This window comes from Martes martes (genome assembly GCF_963455335.1).
Source record: "Martes martes genome assembly, chromosome: 10".
In the NCBI taxonomy this organism is placed as follows: Eukaryota; Metazoa; Chordata; class Mammalia; order Carnivora; family Mustelidae; genus Martes; species Martes martes.
Window position 1 is genome coordinate 83,494,765 of NC_137898.1, and position 18,543 is coordinate 83,513,307.

The 18,543-nt window shown below is 32.7% G+C and overlaps 1 protein-coding gene across 3 annotated transcripts in view; it reads left to right on the plus strand.

Annotated features, from left to right (window-relative positions):
- CNTN5 (contactin 5) overlaps window positions 1-18,543 on the plus strand; it is a gene marked incomplete at both ends in the record, with an annotated part of 773,509 nt that overhangs the window by 675,031 nt on the left and 79,935 nt on the right. For all 3 annotated transcript variants that reach the window (XM_080816834.1, XM_080816835.1, XM_080816836.1), the window contains one exon: window positions 12,865-13,023. In XM_080816834.1, coding sequence (XP_080672960.1) covers window positions 12,865-13,023 — 159 coding nt within the window. The remainder of the gene's footprint in view (window positions 1-12,864; window positions 13,024-18,543) is intronic.

Consider the following 18,543-nt stretch of genomic DNA (forward strand, 5'->3'; position numbering starts at 1 on the left):
ACAAAGTTCAAACTCATTGTCCTGGTATTCAAGGTCTTCCATCAACCTCCTTTTTCCCACTTTTATAGACTTCTGATACTCTGATCAAACTTAAACTGCTTTCCCTCTCTTCAAAAATATCTTGAATTTTCCAATCTTTTAGCATATTCGTTTACTTACCTTTTATCACCAAATAATAATAATAAAGTCATCTGTTCCATCTTAAGTACCAGCCCAGAGGAACCGTCTTAGAATCTTCATTAAAAAAAAAAGAAGAAGAAGAAAGAAAGAAAGGAAGGAAAAAAAAATCCTTCCAGCCTCATTATCTAAAGAATTTTCTGTGACCTGGAGATATGAATTACATTCATAAGTCATTTTGTTTGGAAAATGACAAGGGCTGTATGAGAACGAGATCTTATGGTACCCAGTCAGTCTTCGTTTTTCAAAGCTATCAAGTTTAGCTTTTTGGTTTTGTTTTCACATGGTAACATCTCTAAACCTTTCAGCCTTCTCCTTTTCTTTTTCCTTTCTTTTTTTTTTTTTTAAAGTCAGTGTAGCAATGAAAAACACACAGAGTATTTAATTATGGGTTTATAAAATGAGGTTTTTCAATTTTGCTCTAAAATTCTTTGATTTTTCTTTCTTTTTTTAAAAGATCTTATTTATTTATTTGAGAGAAAGAGAGCATGCGAACAAGTACCGGGGAACCCGAGGGAGAGTGAGAAGCAGACTCTCCACTGAGCAGGAAGCCCAATGTCAGGCTCAATCCCAGGACTTTGAGATCATGTCTTGACCCAAAGGCAACTGTTTAACTAACTGAGCCACCCAGGTGCCCCTGATTTTCCATACTTTGTTGAACTTTATTGTCATAGGAATACATTGATCAAAATAGTACATCTTTAATAAGCTCCAAGTCTCTAACCAAAAGTATTCATTCCATTACCCTACAGGTAAATTTTTAAACCACTTTAATAATAACATTGCATTATGTGTTTACCTATCTGGCTATTTGCTTCTAGTTGGCCTGCTGTTTTGTCAGTTTTCCCAGTTGACTTGTTTTTTCCAACTCCAAGGGGTATATCTGATAATTAGATATGTTGAAGATCCTCTTTTCAGGGTACTTTTGCTAATATAACCAATCTTTGTGTAGGTAAGGAATTATTCCAGTGTTAATCCTTCCTAAACCAAGGGAGTTTCAGTTATCCTTTGTCTCTTAGGATGCTTACAGTTGCAAGTAATATAAAAACTAGCTCAAATTGGCTGAAACAGTAAGGAAATTTATTGGTTCTCATGAGAGGAAGCTGAAGCAGATTTTTAAATTGATTAATCCAGTGCTCAAGTGTGTGTTTGTTTGTTTTTTGTTTTTTTGTTTTGTTTTTTTTTTTTCCAGAGACCCAGGTTGGTTCCATCTCTCCACTCTTGTCTACAATGTTGGCCTTACCCTAAAGCTCATGGTAGTCATAGGCTGACTGCCAAGAATGGTATAGGCTAAGTGCTTTTCTGTTGCCATACAACAGGCAAAAGAACTAGCATATCTCTAGAAGTGCCCATCCCTTCATTTAGTTTTGCCTGTCTAGATCATGAACCAGCATCCAACATAAGAAGATTATCATGATCCGACTGCTTAGACTTAACTTCCTGAACCAGTCATGACAGGAGCAGGTAAAATTGCCAGAATAAGCATAAACTAATCAGGGTCACCCATAGAATGGGGGTTAATTCCCTACACCACATTGCAACAGGTGGAGTGAATATTAGGTAATGAGCCACAAAGTCCACTTCATTTCTTTCATATGTTTCTACCTCCAAATTCATTTTCAATCAATAAAAAAAGTTTGCTTCCTGCTCATAATTATTTTTAATGCTCTGAAATTTACATTTTCTATCTGTACTGAATTATGTGAAGTAATGTTGAGTACTAATAAATAGGACAGAGTTAAATCTCTGATACATATGAAATTAAGAATCAGAATTGAACCCCAGGTCCATCACTGGGGTGTTGTGTAACCTTGAATGAGTCTCCTGAACTCTCTGAGACTCAGTCTTCTCATTTGTGGAAAGGGAGTGTTAATATCTGATTTGCCTTTTTTTTTTTTTTAAATACCTGATTTGCCTTAAAGATTAGAGAGAAAGTACATAACATTTAGCATAAAGCCTTCAACTTGATAAACAGGCATTTTAGCATTTTTTCCCATTTTACATTATAAGCTCCCCAGAAGATATTACTTGTTGAATTTGCTAAAAAGAGTATATTTTTTTCAAATTATTTTCATATCTATCCTTTATATTTTGGTAGAACCAAAGGTAGTGCAGAGGTTCTGATTTTTATTGGTAAAAAATGAAGCATAGTGAGATCATGTGACATTGTCAAAGTTACCAAGCTATTGAGAGGTCCAACCACTGCTAGTATATAACTATTTACAAAGTAATTTTTGATTACATTGGCCTATGTAATCCTGACAATAATGATAACATTGTTATTATCATCCCCTTCATAAATTGTAAGGAAATTGAGGTTTAATGAGGTTCAGAAATTTGCCCAAGTTTCAGAAACTTATACTGAGCTCTTACATAAGGACTCAGGACTAGAATAAGATTTTTCAGACTCTTTATCCAAATCTCTTTTCTTTAGAGTATTTTTTCTTGAAATATAGGGTGCATAAAAATTTCCTAGGCATTTTATTCAAAATGAAATTGAAATTTAGTAGCTATTGAATAAAAAAGTAAAACGAGCAGAGATTTGAAATTTGAAGACTAAATAGGTGTTAAATGGTTAAAATTAGGAGAGACAAAAATTTCACACTGAGGGACCCATTACATAGATGACAGATAATAATGATAATAACAATAATAGTAATTATGATAATGGTAGAATAAATGGTGAGCTTTACCAATTAATTGAGAACAAAAATGTTTTTAAAAAATAATTAGAAATGTTTATCATTCATTTCCATTCTTATGAACCCCCACTAAAGATAGAATTGGTTATTCTCATAGGACTGAGATCAGTTGGAAAGGGTCACTTAACTTAAGTAAAGTTAAGTTAAGTAATATTAAGTTATTACTTTTTTAAGTAATTAATTTAAGTAATTTAAGTAAGTAATTTAAGTAAGTAATTTAAGTAATTAAGTAATATTAAGTTAAGTAATATTACTATTAAAGTAATATTCTTTAATATTTACGTTAGTAAATATTAAAGAAATCTAAGGAAACTCTCAAGATGTCATGAAAAACATGATAATAAAGAAGTATCTAAGGAAAAAATAAAGAAAATTAGATGCGATACTATATGAGGTTGGATATTGCCATCCCATTATGTCAAGAGTATGTCAGGACACTTCTTGTATAAGAATATAATATCAATAAAATCATGTTCTCTAAATCAATCATGCCATAAGTCTTCATAATTCTATTCTAAAAATGAAAACCTTAAAAACCAGTTATTAATCAGTATGACTATGTAATGTGCTACAAAAAATCTATTCACATTATTGACTATTACTTTTTCAAATTTATTTTTTGTTATTTTTTATCTGAGTTCAGTTGAAACACAATATTATATTAGTTATAGGTGTACAACAGACTGCTTCAACAAGTTTATATGTTATGCTGTGGTCACCAGAAGTATAGCTATGTCTGTCATCACACGATGCTATTACAACATCATTGGCTACATTACCTGTACTATAACTTTTATTCCTATTACTGATTCATTCCATAACTGGAAGTCTGTATCTCCCACTCCCCTTTACCCATTTTGCCCATGCCCCCACCTCCTCCTCCAACCATCAGTTCTCAGTATTTATAGGTCTGATTCTGCTTCTTGTTTCTTTATTCATTTGTTTTTGTTTTTATATTCCACCTATAAGTGAAATCATATGGTACTTGACTTCCTTGTCTGACTTATTTCACTCAGCATAATACATTTTAGGCCCAACCATGCTGTAGCAAATGGCAAGATCTCATCTTTTCTAATGTCTGAGTAATATTCCTGTGTGTGTGTGTGTGCGTGTGTGTGTGTGTGTGTTTGTATCACATATTTTTTATCTATTCATCTATTGGCAAACACTTGGGTTGCTACCATATCTTGGCTGTTGTAAACAATGCTGCAAAAAAACACAAGGGTGCATATACCTTTTTGAATTAGTGTTATCTTTTTCTTTGAGTAAATACCCAGTACTGGAATTACTGGATCGTATAGTATTTCTATTTTTAATTTTTTGAGGAATCTCCATACTTTTTTCCAAAGTGGCTGCACCAATTTGCATTCCCACTAACTGCAAGAGGGTTTCTGTCTCTCCACATCCTCACCAACACTTTTTTTCTTATCTTTTTTATTTTAGCCATTCTGACAGATGTAATGTGATTTCTATTTTTATTTACTTTTCCTAATGGTTAGTGATGTCAAACACTTTTCATGAGTCTGTTGGCCATTTTATGTCTTATTTGGAAAAATGTCTATTAGGGGCCTCTGCCCATTTTTAATCAGATTATTATTTATTAAGTGTTGAATTTATATGTTTTTTATTTTGGTGTCTGTTTTTGTTTTCCTTGCCTTGGGAGATATATTTGGAAATGTTGTTATAGTTGATGTCAAAGAAATTCTAGTTGATGTCAAAGAAATTACTTCCTATGTTACTTACTTTCTAGGAGTTTTATGGTTTCAGGTCTCACGTTGAGGTCTTCAATTCATTTTGCAGTTATTTTTGTATATAGTGTAAGAAAGTTGCTCAGTTTCATTCTTTTTTTTTGATAAAACACTTCAAGAATTTGCATAAATGACTTGTACAGGGGCCATGCTAATCTTCCCTCAAATATTCCAGCTTTAGTATATATGTTGCGAAAGGGAATAGCAGTTTAATCAGTTTACATGTAGTTGTCCAGTTTTCCCAGTACCATGTGTTAAAAAGACTACCTTTTTGGTATATTGTATATTCTTGTTATACATTAATAGGCTACACTGACATGGTTTTGTTTCTGGACTCCCTGTTCTCTTCCAATGATCTATGTATTTGTTTTTGTGCCAATACCATAATGTTTTGATTACTATAGCATTGTAGCATATCAAAATTTGAGAATGTGATACCTCCAGGTTTGTTCTTCTTTCTCAAGATTACTTTTGTTATTTGGGGTCTTTTGGGGTTTTATACAAATTTTAGTATTATTTGTTCTAGTTCTGTGAAAAATGCTATTGGTATTTTGATAGATATTACATCGAATATGTAGATTGTTTTGAGTCATTTGGACATTTTAACAATATTAATTCTTTCAATCCCTGAGCACGGTATATCTTTCCATTTGTCTTTGTTGTCTTCAACTTCTTTCATCAGTGTTTTATAGTTTTCAGAGTACAGATCATTCATTCATCTCCTTGGCTAACTTTATTCTTAGGTATTTTATTCTTTTGTTTGCAATGTAAATGAGATTGCTTTCTTATTTTCACTTTCTGCTACTTCATGATTAGTGTATAGAAAGTCAACAGATTTCTGGGTATAATTTTGTATCTTGCTACTTTACTGAATTCATTTATTACTTCTAATAGTTTTTTTGGTGGAGTCTTCAGAGTTTTATGAATAGTATTATGTCATCTACAAATAGTGACAGTTTAACTTCTTCATGAACATGAATGTATTTTATTTCTTTTTGTTGTCTGATTGCTATGGCTAGGACTTCCAATACCATGTTGAATAAAAGTGGTAAGATTGGACTTCCTTATCTTGTTCCTAATCTTAAAGCTAAATCTTTCAGTTTTTCACCATTGAGTATGTTGTTAGCTGTGAGTTTTTTTTTAATTTATGGGCTTTGTTATGTTGAGGTATATTCTAAACCCATTTTATTAAGAGGATTGAACTAATGGAAAATTGTTTTGTGAAAAGTATTTGTTGTTACTTTTTAATGAAAAGTTTTGTTGTTACTTATATATGGGCTTTTAAATTGGGTCTATCCAAAATGGTCCTTTGTACTGAATGGTTCATTACATATATTTAAACTACATGATAAAAATTTTAAAAGTCCCAGGGGCACCTGGGTGGCCTCAGTCAGTTAATTGTCTGACTCTTGATTTTGGTTCAGGTCATGATCTCAGGGTCCTGAGATCAAGCCTGTGTCAGCTTTTGTGCTCGGTGGGGAGTCTGCTTGAAAGTCTTTCCTTATACCCTTCCCCACCAAAATAAATAAATAAATATTTTAAAAAATTTTTAATTTATTCTTTGTGGCCTGAGTTATTGGGTTTATTTCTCTGTATTAATATATTCTTTTAGACAGTAGCTAAATCTCATCCTTACTTGGTTAGAAAGGCACGTTCAGGACCTTGTTTCCATGAATAATTGTATTTTTCTGCAGTATAGTCCTACATGTGTTGAGAAGTAAGAGGCATTTGTCCCCAAGCAATATTTTATGGGATTAAAAATAGAACCAATTTAAGACACCATTGTATATTTGGTATCAATTTTTTTATTTTAGTTGTAAACAATGTAAGGCAAAAACTTATTTAATGTTTTAAATCCCGAGTTTAATTTTTCGCTTAAAATTTCTGTATGAAAAAAAAATACATGAAAGTCCCCAAAATCAAATAAAGTGAAAGCAATATGAATCTATATAAAATGTAAAAAAAAAAAAATAGCATGTAAAATAGGGATTTTTGTTGAATCAGTAGATGTCAGATTCAGGCAGGGAAAATGATGCTATCTAGGTGGGAAAGGGCCAGAAAAGTTGGCATGAGGAGTCAGCTACAGTAATTAGGAGGATTTTTAAAGAATTTTTCTTCAAGAAATGTTGGACAATCACATGAGAAGAACTGGTTGGCTCTACCAGTTCTTGTCTACAAGGAGAATGGGTAATGATTTCACAAGAAGTCAGTACACAATTTCCAATTTATTACCACATTAGTTTGTTATAATTTGCTTTGAACAGGAAATATCACTTGATTGGCTGTCAAACAAAAGCCAAACCCTGTTTCAACACTTTTCACCCCAAAGTGAAGGACTCTTTTGGTCTTTTTTTTTTTTTTTTGAGTTTTCTTATTTCAATTACTCCTTCCTCATCTGAAAAATAGCGTGGTTGAATTAGATGACTGCTGTTAATTTAAAAATTCCAAGGTTCTGTAACATTGCTTAACTATCAGATGAAGTCTTAGATCCTTGTTTCATGTCCCCAGCCTAAAAATAACAGCTTTAGAGGTTATAAGGAGACATATATTTTATTTGCTTTTCAGCTTTAAAAGTCAGTGTCTTCTCAAGAGAAGAAAATTTTCTAACTGAACATTAGGTCAACAAAATGAGTTGATCTGATAACAATCTAATAGCAATCCTAAGGGTCCTTGATTGAGAGTAAATTAAATTCATGAGAGCATGGCTTCTGCCAGGGGCCTTTGTGCTTTGTCATTTGCTCAGCAGTCCTCCCAAGAAGAAATGAAGAGACTATATCCATTCTTCTAAATTATCTATTTTCAAATAAAGTATTTATTTTAGTTACTCTATCTAGTAGCACTGTTGTGGGGTAAGGCGGGGACCTTTCCAGATTCCTTCCTATCTGATAATGAATCATTACAGCTAAGTATAAAGTTAATATAGTTTCTGCTAAATGTATAACATTCAGATACTAGCTCCTATCACACATTTGTCATCCGTGAGATATTTATCTCTTATTATTTATCTCTTATTAATATATTTTCAAAGATGTGTAATGTAATGTAATTAGCTATAATCTTTAAAGAGAGAATTTACTCCCTTATTTAAAAAAAAATCAAAAAATGGCAAAAATATGACCATCATTAACAGGCCTTAAGAACAAAGGTATTGTTTGTATTAATATAATATTAATGTAATTCACTCCTAAATATAGACAGAAACATAATTATAGCCACCATTCAGTATGTAATGTCTAAAAATGTAGATTTCTTCATAAATGAGCATTGATAAGCCAATACCAGTATAATAGTCATAAATCTCATTTTCACTTTTACCATGGTTGAAAATTATATTTAATGTTTTAAAAGGTAAATCACATCATTAATTTTTCAGAATATTTTTACAAGAATATATTCATAAAAATCTTTGGATTTATAAGGATGTAGAAAAGTTATCTGTCCACAGGGTTTAATAATTTATTAAATCATATGAAATCACTTGTTTGTTTCATTCATGGAGCTATTCTGTCAATTTTTTTTGCCATCTTACTCAACTTAACTGAAAAATCTTTTAAACGTATATATTTTTTCAGATGTATTTTAATTTAAAAAAAGAAGTTACTGTATTGGAACTTTGTCTTATATGATAATTACTTTATTTTAAAACATCCTTTTACTTGTTAATTGTTACACAATATTCCAAATTCAAAACAACTCCTCTGTCCTTTCTTACCCTCTTTTTTCCTTCTTATCCCTTCTTTCTTTCACCTCTCCTTCTACAAGTATTTATTGAGTGCCTAATATATGCCAATTACTATGTTGAATATTCAGACAAGTGGAAATTATAGAAAAATAATTATAGCCAATTTAACAAGAGCTATAATAAGATGAAAAATATATTCCAAACACTTGAACATACCATTGTCATTACATGGCATTTGTTTTTTGTAAATGATCTGTCTCTGCCACAAGATTTTAATATAACTAGAGCTGGAACCCTATCTTGTTCTCCTATAAATCATTTCTCCCACTTATCTCACACCACTCAGCACATTACTTTATGCATAATGGGCCTCCAGTAAATGTTTGTTAAATAGAACATACTTACAACAGTAGAAACATAAACTATGGAGGCTTTCTTTAAAATAATAACTTTAAAAATATTTTTAGATGTTTATTGTCTAGAATTGGAAAAGCCAAACAAGTAAAGAATAAAATTTAAGTCATCTACATTCTCATTTCCAAGCAATAACAATCACCATGTATACGTCAATGCATTTCTTTCTGGTCTTTTCCTTTATGTATTTGGGAAGTAACTATACATACATGTTTACATACAATTTTCATTCTAATTTTTTCACTTTTTACATTGTGAACATTTCCACATGGTAAATAATCCTAAATATTAGTCAGTTTAATGGCTGCCTCATATTTTATCATAAAATTTTATAATTTAAACATTACATGATAATTGGAATTACTTATTTATAGTAGTTTGTAATTATAAATAATTGTATAGCCACAGACAGTGTCCAGGATACACAAATTTTGTTCACTCTCACTGATTATTTTTCTAAGGACTATACTTGAAAAAATAACCACATATAGAGAAGAATACTTGGATATTCATTAATTATGCTGTAAATTATTTTTTGTTCTAGTTGAAGTTTTAAAAAAAATTTTAGAGTAATTATTACCCATTGTTAAAAGAAATATGTCTCTCTTTAAGAAAACTAATTTTACATTTTCTAGAACATTAATACTCAGGCAAATTATTTTAAATTAACAAATAGCTATTTTCCACTGCATTTCCTATCATGTCTCACACATAAGTGGTTGTAAATGCTTTTTGAATAAGTAAATAAATAGAAGAGATGGAATGGAACAGAATAAATGGAACAATATAAAAGTGCTTAATAAGCAAAATAAATCAATCAGAGAAGGACAACTATCATATGATCTCTCTGATATGAGAAATTTGAAAGGCAGGGCAAGGGTTCATGCGGGGAAGGGAGGGAAAAAATGAAACAAGATGGGACCAGGGAAGGAGACAAACTGAAGGCTGCTGGAGCAGGGGCAAGGGGAGGAATAGGGTGGCTGGGTTATGGACATTGGGGAGGTTATGTGCTATGGTGAGTGCTGTGAATTGTGTAAGACTGAGGATTCACAGACCTGTACCCCTGAAGCAAATACTACATTATATGTTAATAAAAATAAATAAATAAATAAATTTTAAAAATAAATGAATTATGTTAGTAACTATTCTTATTTGAATACATTAGTAGACTTTTAAGTCTTTTTTTCATTAGATTTTAAAGATTCCCCATAAAAATTTCTCTGTGAACAAACTTTCAAGTCAAACTATTTTGAAGCTTGTTCCAGTTATCTTTTGCTGCTCCAAAACTTAGTGGCTTAAAACATCCATCTCTTATTTGCCCTCATGATTTTAGCAGATGACAGGCACAGTCAGGTAATTGGGATCTCCCATGTACATGAGTCCCTTCGTGGCTGAAGCTAGAGTTACTTGAAGTGCCATCACTCACACGTCTGGTGCCTAGGCTGGGATGCTTGGGATAGCTAGGAAAAAGTTGGATCTAGCTTTCTCCACAAGCTTCTCCAAATGAATAGCTTGGACTTTCTTACAGATGGTGGCTTCCGTTTAATTAGATTTCTAACTAAGCATAAGCATTTCCACATAAGCATTCAAAAAACCTGGGATAAAACTGCAAAACTTCTTTTGATGTCCCCTCAAAAGTCATGCAGTGTCACTTTTACCATTGTCTTTTGGGACAGCTTGTGACAGGCCAGTACAGATTCAAGGAAATAAAAGAACAGGTTCTACTTTTCAAGGAGGGAATGATAGTGTCCACCTATACACAGGCTGCCACGAAGTCCTGAATGCTTTCTTCAAATGTCATCTTTATCTCTACCACATAATTTAAATGTGTCTTTCCTTAACACACAATTTTCTCCCTTTCATTCCTTCAATTAAAACTACTTTCTAGCTTAATAATGAAAGGAGGAAGGATTTGTTTACTCCTTGCTTCTTTGGACAAATCAGACTTTACAACCAGATTCAAATTCAAATCTTAGCTGTTCCATTCACTAGCAGAATTACTTGGGGAAGAAATGTCTCCTCAGAAAAATGGATTCTCTGACACCTACTGCCTACTGTAACACCTAACATATAATAAGGTTATTAACTTATTTATTATTTATTGACTAACCAATCTCTGAGATTCCATTATATCCTCTATGAAATAGGGAGATCAACCTCACAGTGACAGAAATAAATGAACAACTTATTGTTTGCAAAATACTAAATACAGGGCCTTAATACAGTAAAGTGAGGATATGCTATTAATAATATTATTATGGTTAATATTCTCATCATTACTTAGGTTATTGCCATTATAGTTACTCTTTATATTTGTGTCACCACAGTCTAACAACACAGACATACTCTTCAGCTCCTGGATCTCGTTTATTTACTTCACCTTATCCTTAGCCACTGTTTTAATGCTTTAAACATTCATACTGATGACAAATTAAACATATTCTTCCATAAGTCCTTGACTTTGTCAACTTTAATAATCATATTCCCCATTTCACTCTAAATAAACACAAATTATCACTTTAAAGTACCTTACACTTAAATCACAAACTGCAATATTCTCTTCACAAGTTGCCATTCTTATATCTTCCCATCACACTTTCCTTGATTCTTTTATTTTATTCTCATCTATCAGCATGGTTTTACTTGACTCCCTAGTCAACCTTGACACCATGGCCATTCACACCATTGGCATCTTTGATAATAAGTCAAACCAAATTTAAAAATTCCTTAATCTGAATGGGCTCAATTGATAAAAATGTTCACTTCTCCTTTCCTAAAAATGTCATTGGCTTCATGAGGCTTTTAAAATTATTTCTCCATCTCCTTGCTCCTTCCTTGTTGAAATTCTCTACCCAGAGGTCTTTACCAACTGCCTCCATTTCTCCAGTCTTCCACCATTTCTTAGCTCCTTACAGTCTAGCTCAGCCCCTCATGATCAGACTCTGCAATCACCAAATTTGACTTAGCAAGGTTAGACTAGAAAGCCAGGACCAGAACCAGAGAAAGTAGTTAACTTAGTCCACTTAGATTTAAGAATTTATAAATTTGGTTTCAGTTTGTAGCAAAGATGCAAATGGTGTGAATGACAACGGTATCAAGGTGGATTAAGGAGTCAAGTGAAGCCAGAATGATGCTGGTAGGACTAATTCAGAAACAACTTAAAATACTTAAGAGGGTTTTTTGTTTGTTTTCATTGAAAATAAAAGCATCCTTGCACCCTGAATGGTCTGTATTAGAGAATAGAAGAATGTTAATAAGAAAATTGACATGCTTTCCAGCCTCTAAAATGTGAACACTCTACATATCTTTGACTGCTATTAGATATCACTATTTTAAGGGTTATAATACAAAGGTATATTTCTTCATCAGATCACAGTTGTTTTTTTAAAGCTAGAGTCTACATTCTCATAGATTATCACCAATTCTATACCAATTTTTCATAAGCATAAGGAAAATAATATCTGATTCACCACTCTCCCATGCCCACCAAAAACCATCATTGTCATCATCATCATCATCATCAAAATCACACTTTCTTTTGCTCCCCACAAAATTTTTCCATGCTTCACTTCTAGAATATACCCTTCCTTGGCCTGAACTATCATTATTTCAGAGCTCTTCATATTTCCTTCTTAAAGTTGATACTTAAAGTTGATACTTGATAGTCACATCACAGTATTTGTACACAGTTCAGCTTTTCTGAACATAAAAATTAAACCCATAACCTAGAGCTTTTTAGTAATGATGGGATCTTTTTTGTAACTGATAACACTGTTTATCACTCTCTATTATTGCCGCTGTAAACTATGGTTGATGTCAACAGTCATAGTTGATATTGACATTCATATTCTTGTGTGTGTTTCTAATTATTTTTTTTCTTTTCCTATAAAATATAATGCTAATTTGTAGTTGCCTCCAAGCACAAAGTTTTAGAAAAAAATCAAATCTATAATTAAGTTACCAGCAGAAATCATGGAAACTGCCTTGCACCCCATCTCTTTCTACTGTCAATTTCCATCACTAAATATGTATTTCACTAAGATGATTAGATAGTTTGATGGGATCTTTATTGGAAATTCAATTTCTTATGGCTCCTCATCATGGCTTGTACCTAACTTTATTCATTCCCTTTCTCCTATAGGTCCCCCAGGCCCACCAGGGATAGTGATTGTTGAGGAAATCACAGAAAGCACAGCCACACTGTCCTGGAGCCCAGCGGCTGACAACCACAGCCCAATCTCCTCCTACAACCTGCAGGCTCGAAGCCCATTCTCCCTGGGCTGGCAAACAGTAAAAACAAGTAAGAAGCTCTAATGCAACATCAGAGGCAACCAGAACATCTTCCTATGTCATGAGCTATATTTGCTAGCAATCTCAGTAGGATCACTTTGGATTCTGGAAACTTTGTTATTTATTACAATATTAACCACTGTTTGCCTCTTTTTATAAAGATATTTTTCTTTCTGTGTGTCTGGGTGGCTCAGTAAGTTAAGTGCCCCACTCTTGATTTCAGGTTTAGATCATAATCTCAGGGTCTGAGATAGAGCCCTCCCGTGGCTCCCTGCTGGGTGTGGAGCCCGCCTAAGATTCTCTCTCTCATTACTTCACATCCCACCATGTGCTCACACCGTCTCAAAAAAAAAAAAAAAAAAAAAGCTATCTTGCTTTCTTCTCGCAATTCCTAAGAAGAGATCACATCATTTATATTTGTTTGTTTATTGAAATAACTTTAGGCTCAATGGGAAGTTGCAAAAATAGTACAAAAATTTCCTGTGGACCTATTTCTCAGCTCTCCCTAATTATAACATTTTATGTAACAGTGATACAATTATCAAATCAGAAAATTGACACTGATATAATCATATTAACTGATTTATAGACTATATTCAGATTTCACCAGTTTTTATATGCAATTTTAATATGTCATTCCATAAAATTTTATGAAATTTTATTGCATAGACTCAAGTAACCATCAAGATAATCAGGTACAGAATTTTTCCATTACTCCACTTCCTTGTGCTGCCTATTTATAGTCATACATCTGTTTTATTTATAAAAAGAAGATTTAAGACATTATATTATGTAAAACAATGCAGCATTTTGATGTCTACTTCTAAGATGTCTACTTGATAGCTATTAGACACCTATTTAACATGTTGGTATTTAAAACTATGTAATATCTATAAAATGTAATCTTCAGAAGCAATTGTCCATCCTAAGGATTTGTGATTTTGTTTTATTTTTTATCTAAATATAAAACTGATTTATTTGTTTAGAAGGAAAATATGAAATCAGTAAAATTTCTGAGTGCAGTAATAATGAACCTCATTAACCATAATGTTATAGAAGTGGAATCATCTATTTTGCTGCTTAAATAAATGAAATTTAAACAAATTTATTTTTGTGTAAAATTTTACAATTTGAGTAACAGGAAATATATTCATCTGCATGCAAAATGCAATTTAGTTTTTTAAAATATTAGGTTCCTATTAATTTATAGAATTTATTTTGATTATCACTAAAGTGTCCTATTTGTGTATACATATTAATTTGTAAAATGATTAATTGTGGGTGTTAGCCTCACTTCTGGCTCCATTTTAACCTTGTGATACCCCTGCAGATCCAAGAAATTGGGGGAATCTCTAAGTTCAATAGATAATTCTGGTAAGATCACAAAGTCAAGTCACACAAACAGGCTTATGTAAGAATACTTACAACCTCTGCCCCAATGCTTTTATCTTTTCTTTTGTGTGACAGCCCAAACCTCCTGCTTTGTAGCCAGGAAATGGACTGACTTTTAGATCTGGTGTTGTGCACTCACCAAGCCCATTTTCCTGCCTGCAGCTATGCCCACTCTTGACACTCTGCCCACAATTCTTGGGACATTTTCCTTGTGGGCACATTGCAGTACATACATGTGTTTCCTCACTCATCCCATGACCATGTTCTTGGCCTTCTTACCATAGCACATGGCATGGCAATCCAGACAGAACATCTAATCTTCCTCCTATTACAACCATAGTTTCCTAGTTACTCTTATATCTTGATTTCTCATGTCCTGATTCACCTGTTTCTACCTTTTATTGTTTGATACATAGAAAGATAAATGTGTATGTATGTGTGTGTATATATATACATATATATACACATATGTCAACTGTAGGAATTTTTGGCACAAGGAAAAATGAAAGAGAGAGAGAGTGTGTGTGTGTGCGTGTGGCTTAGGCATTTGGACTCAGTGTTATTTTGGGGGTTTATTTATCTTAGAAGTCCCTACTATAAAGTTGTATTCTCATTTTTCTAATTTAATTTGAATGCTGGGACATTTTTAAGTTGAGAGTTCTTTTTAAATTCAGTTCAGCAGGTACTTATTAAGAAATCTATGCTTTATTATATTTATAAGGAAATATATATTTCTGGGAAATATATTTCTTTAAATGATCAATTTTACTTGTACTTGATGGCATCTAATGGGGTCACTTGTTTCTCAAAGTCTAGCACGCCATCCTGTAGGCAAGCAGGCCAAGGAGCAGAACTCAACTTTTGCCTGCTCTTAAGTAACAGTTTTAAATAGTTTTAGCCCCTAGCTAAATCCAACCACAACTTTTTTCATGCCTGTGATGAGGAAAGAAGTCCCTCTAAAGCCACAATTCCCCTGGGGCAGTGGGCCTTTGTTTTCATAGCTGTTCTTCACCTAAATGAATTTCAAAAGAGGCAAGCTCTAATGCAGAAATATCTATTAGAAAGAAAAAAATTGGTTTGGGGTTTGAACTCTCTGATAATGTTAATGGAGTTCATAAACTAGTATTTAAAAATTACTTACAATTCCTTTATATACCACCATAAATACAAAAAAATGGTGAATAACTTATTTTTGACAAATAAAGTAATGAGTTGCATCTGTACCTTCTATCTGATGATAACTGGAATTAACTTATCAATATTGCCAATTCAAAACTCAGACTCAAATCAGGTGACTGTGAATCTGACTTATTTATTCATTTTGAAGAAAGTATGAAAAGAACCATAAAAAATAGATAGTTTCACTTGTAGACCCCTTTTCTGTTCAAACAAATTGCTTTTGATTTGGAAACGACTTTATTCTTTATATTATTGAATACTATTAGCTGACTTAATATTTCATTGTGTCTGCTTAAGAATAACAAAATCACCTAAAATCATAGAATTGATTGGTCATTGTTTACTTAATTCAAACATATTTCTTAACTATTCTTTCTGTGGATATGTTTCCTATCTGTGGATATGTTTCCTATCTGTGGATATATCTATGGTTGATTAAATTTGTAACAAGACAGGCTTCTTTAGTTTACATTTAATTGTTCAATTAAATTCTAGGATCCAATTCCTCTACAAGGAAAGGCATTCTAATAGGTTTCCCTCCCTGAATCAATATGCAGTCATCCACTATTTTTTAGTCACAGTGTGTTCTCACTGAAGAATGTTTTCTTTGAAACCAACTTGTCCCCATACTTCCAGAAAAAATATCCTTATAAAAAGATACTTGTAAGATTTTAAAAATACCGATTTTAGTATACATTTTCCACTATCTTTCATTTCCATAATATTGCATTTGAAATCAAATGCAAATTTTTTAAAAGTTTATTTTTAATGTATTTCATATAGCATATTATTTCATCCAAAATATTAATACCTTCAACATAAACTCTTATTTTTAAGATTTTATTTATTTATTTGACAGAGAGAGAGAGAGACAGCGAGAGAGGGAACAAGGGCAGGGGGCATGGGAGAGGGAGAAGCAGGCTTCCCGCCAAGCAGAGAGCCCGATGCCGGGCTTGATCCCAGGACCCTGGGACCATGACCTGAGCCAAAGGCAGATGCTCTAATGACTGAGCTACCCAGGCACCCCTCAACATATACTTTTTACAATTGTTTTATAGTAACAAGGAATTTAGAATTTATGAATATTTTCATTTTTATTTTTAAAGAGGGATTAGATTTAAGGATGGGTGTTATAGGGTGAGGGAGAAAGATTTTAAAACCTATAGTTATTGCTAAGAAGATATAAATATACATATCCTTGGGAGGAAGGACATTTTTTAGATTTCATATTTTCTTTTTTAACGTAAAGTCTGAAATAACCTCATTAAGGTTAAAACAGAAATTATCTGTACTTATTTTTATCACACCTGGCAATCTGAACACCTCTTTCATTCTTTCAATATAAATTTGTCAAATACCTTCCAGGTAGTATTCTAGGCACTAGGATATACGAGGGAACAAAACAAAACAAAAATCCCTACTCTTATGGATATTGTATTCTCAAAGATGAGGACAAACAAAAACAGGGAACATAATAAACAAGTAAATTATGTAGTATCTTAGAAGTTAGTGAATGAAAAAAATAAATTTAAAAATATTATAAGGAGAATCAGAAGTATTATGGTAGGGACAGTATATTAGTCTGTTCAGGCTGCCATTACAAAATACTGTAAACTTGATGGCTTAAATAAGAGAAATTCTTCTTATAGTTCTAGAGGCTGGGGATCCCAAAATCTAGGTGCTAGCCAATTGGATTTAATTCCTTGTAAGAACTCTCCTCCTGGCTTGCAGCTGTAGCCTTCTCACTGTGTCCTCTTGTGGCAGAGAAAGAAGAAGTGAATGCTCTGGTATCTCTTTTTAAAAGGACATTAATTCTATCAGATGAGAGCCCCACCCTTATGACCTCATTAAATGGGTTAATTACTTCCTATTTCCAACATAGCTGGAACTAATGTATTAAAAGATAAGACAGAATATCAATCTTCCAGTGAGTTTCCCTCCATTTCTCTCAGGATGAACGCCCAAGTCCTGTATAATTTTGTCCTATCAGTCTCTCTCCAAACTCATCTTCTACCATTCTCCCTAAAGTTCACTTTTCTCCTGACTCAGTGATCTTCTAATGTTCCTACATATAATATTTCTAATAACTTTGTACTAGTTTTCCTTTTATCTGACATGGTTTCCCCTAGATATTGGCATAACTAAATCCATATCTCTTTTAAAAACTTGACTCAAATGTGCGTTCCTAATAAGACTTATCCTGACTCTATTTAAAATTGCAAGCTGCTTGATATGGACTTAATTGTGTGCAAATTGTGTCCAAAGTTTTTATGTTGAAGATCTAACCCCCAGTGTAACTGTATTTGGAGATGGGGCCTCTAAGGATAGCAGATAGGCAACTGGATATATAAGGATGGAGTTTGAGAGGCTTAGAATAAAGACATAAGTTGGAAATTTATTGGCATATAAATTTCATTTAAAACAATAAGACTGCATGTCGTCTCAAGGATATGAATGCAAAGAAGAGAAGAGTATGAAAATTGAACTTGGAGCATTTCAATAGTAAGAAACTGTGGAGAAGAGGGAAAAAAAAAAAAAAAGGATACAGAGGATAACTAGCCATTTAGTTAAAAAAGAAAGCCAAGACAATGTTATATCCTGGAAGATGAAAGAATAAAATTAATCATGGAAGAGGAAATAATTAACTGTGTCAAATGTTACTGATATATGAAGTATGATGAGGGTTGAGAATTAATCTTCAATCTTAGCAGCATAGAGGTCATTGGTTGCCTTGACAACAGTAACTTTAGTAAAATAATAACTAAGGTCTCACCAGAATGGGTTCAAGACAGAAGAGGTCATTCACCACAATGAAGTGGGAATTCATCCCAGGGATGTAAGGTGGTTCAATATTTGCAAATCAAGCAATGGGATATATCACATTAACAAGAGAAAGAATAAAAATCCTATGATCATCTCAATAGATGCAGAAAAGGATTTTGACAAAGTACACCATCCA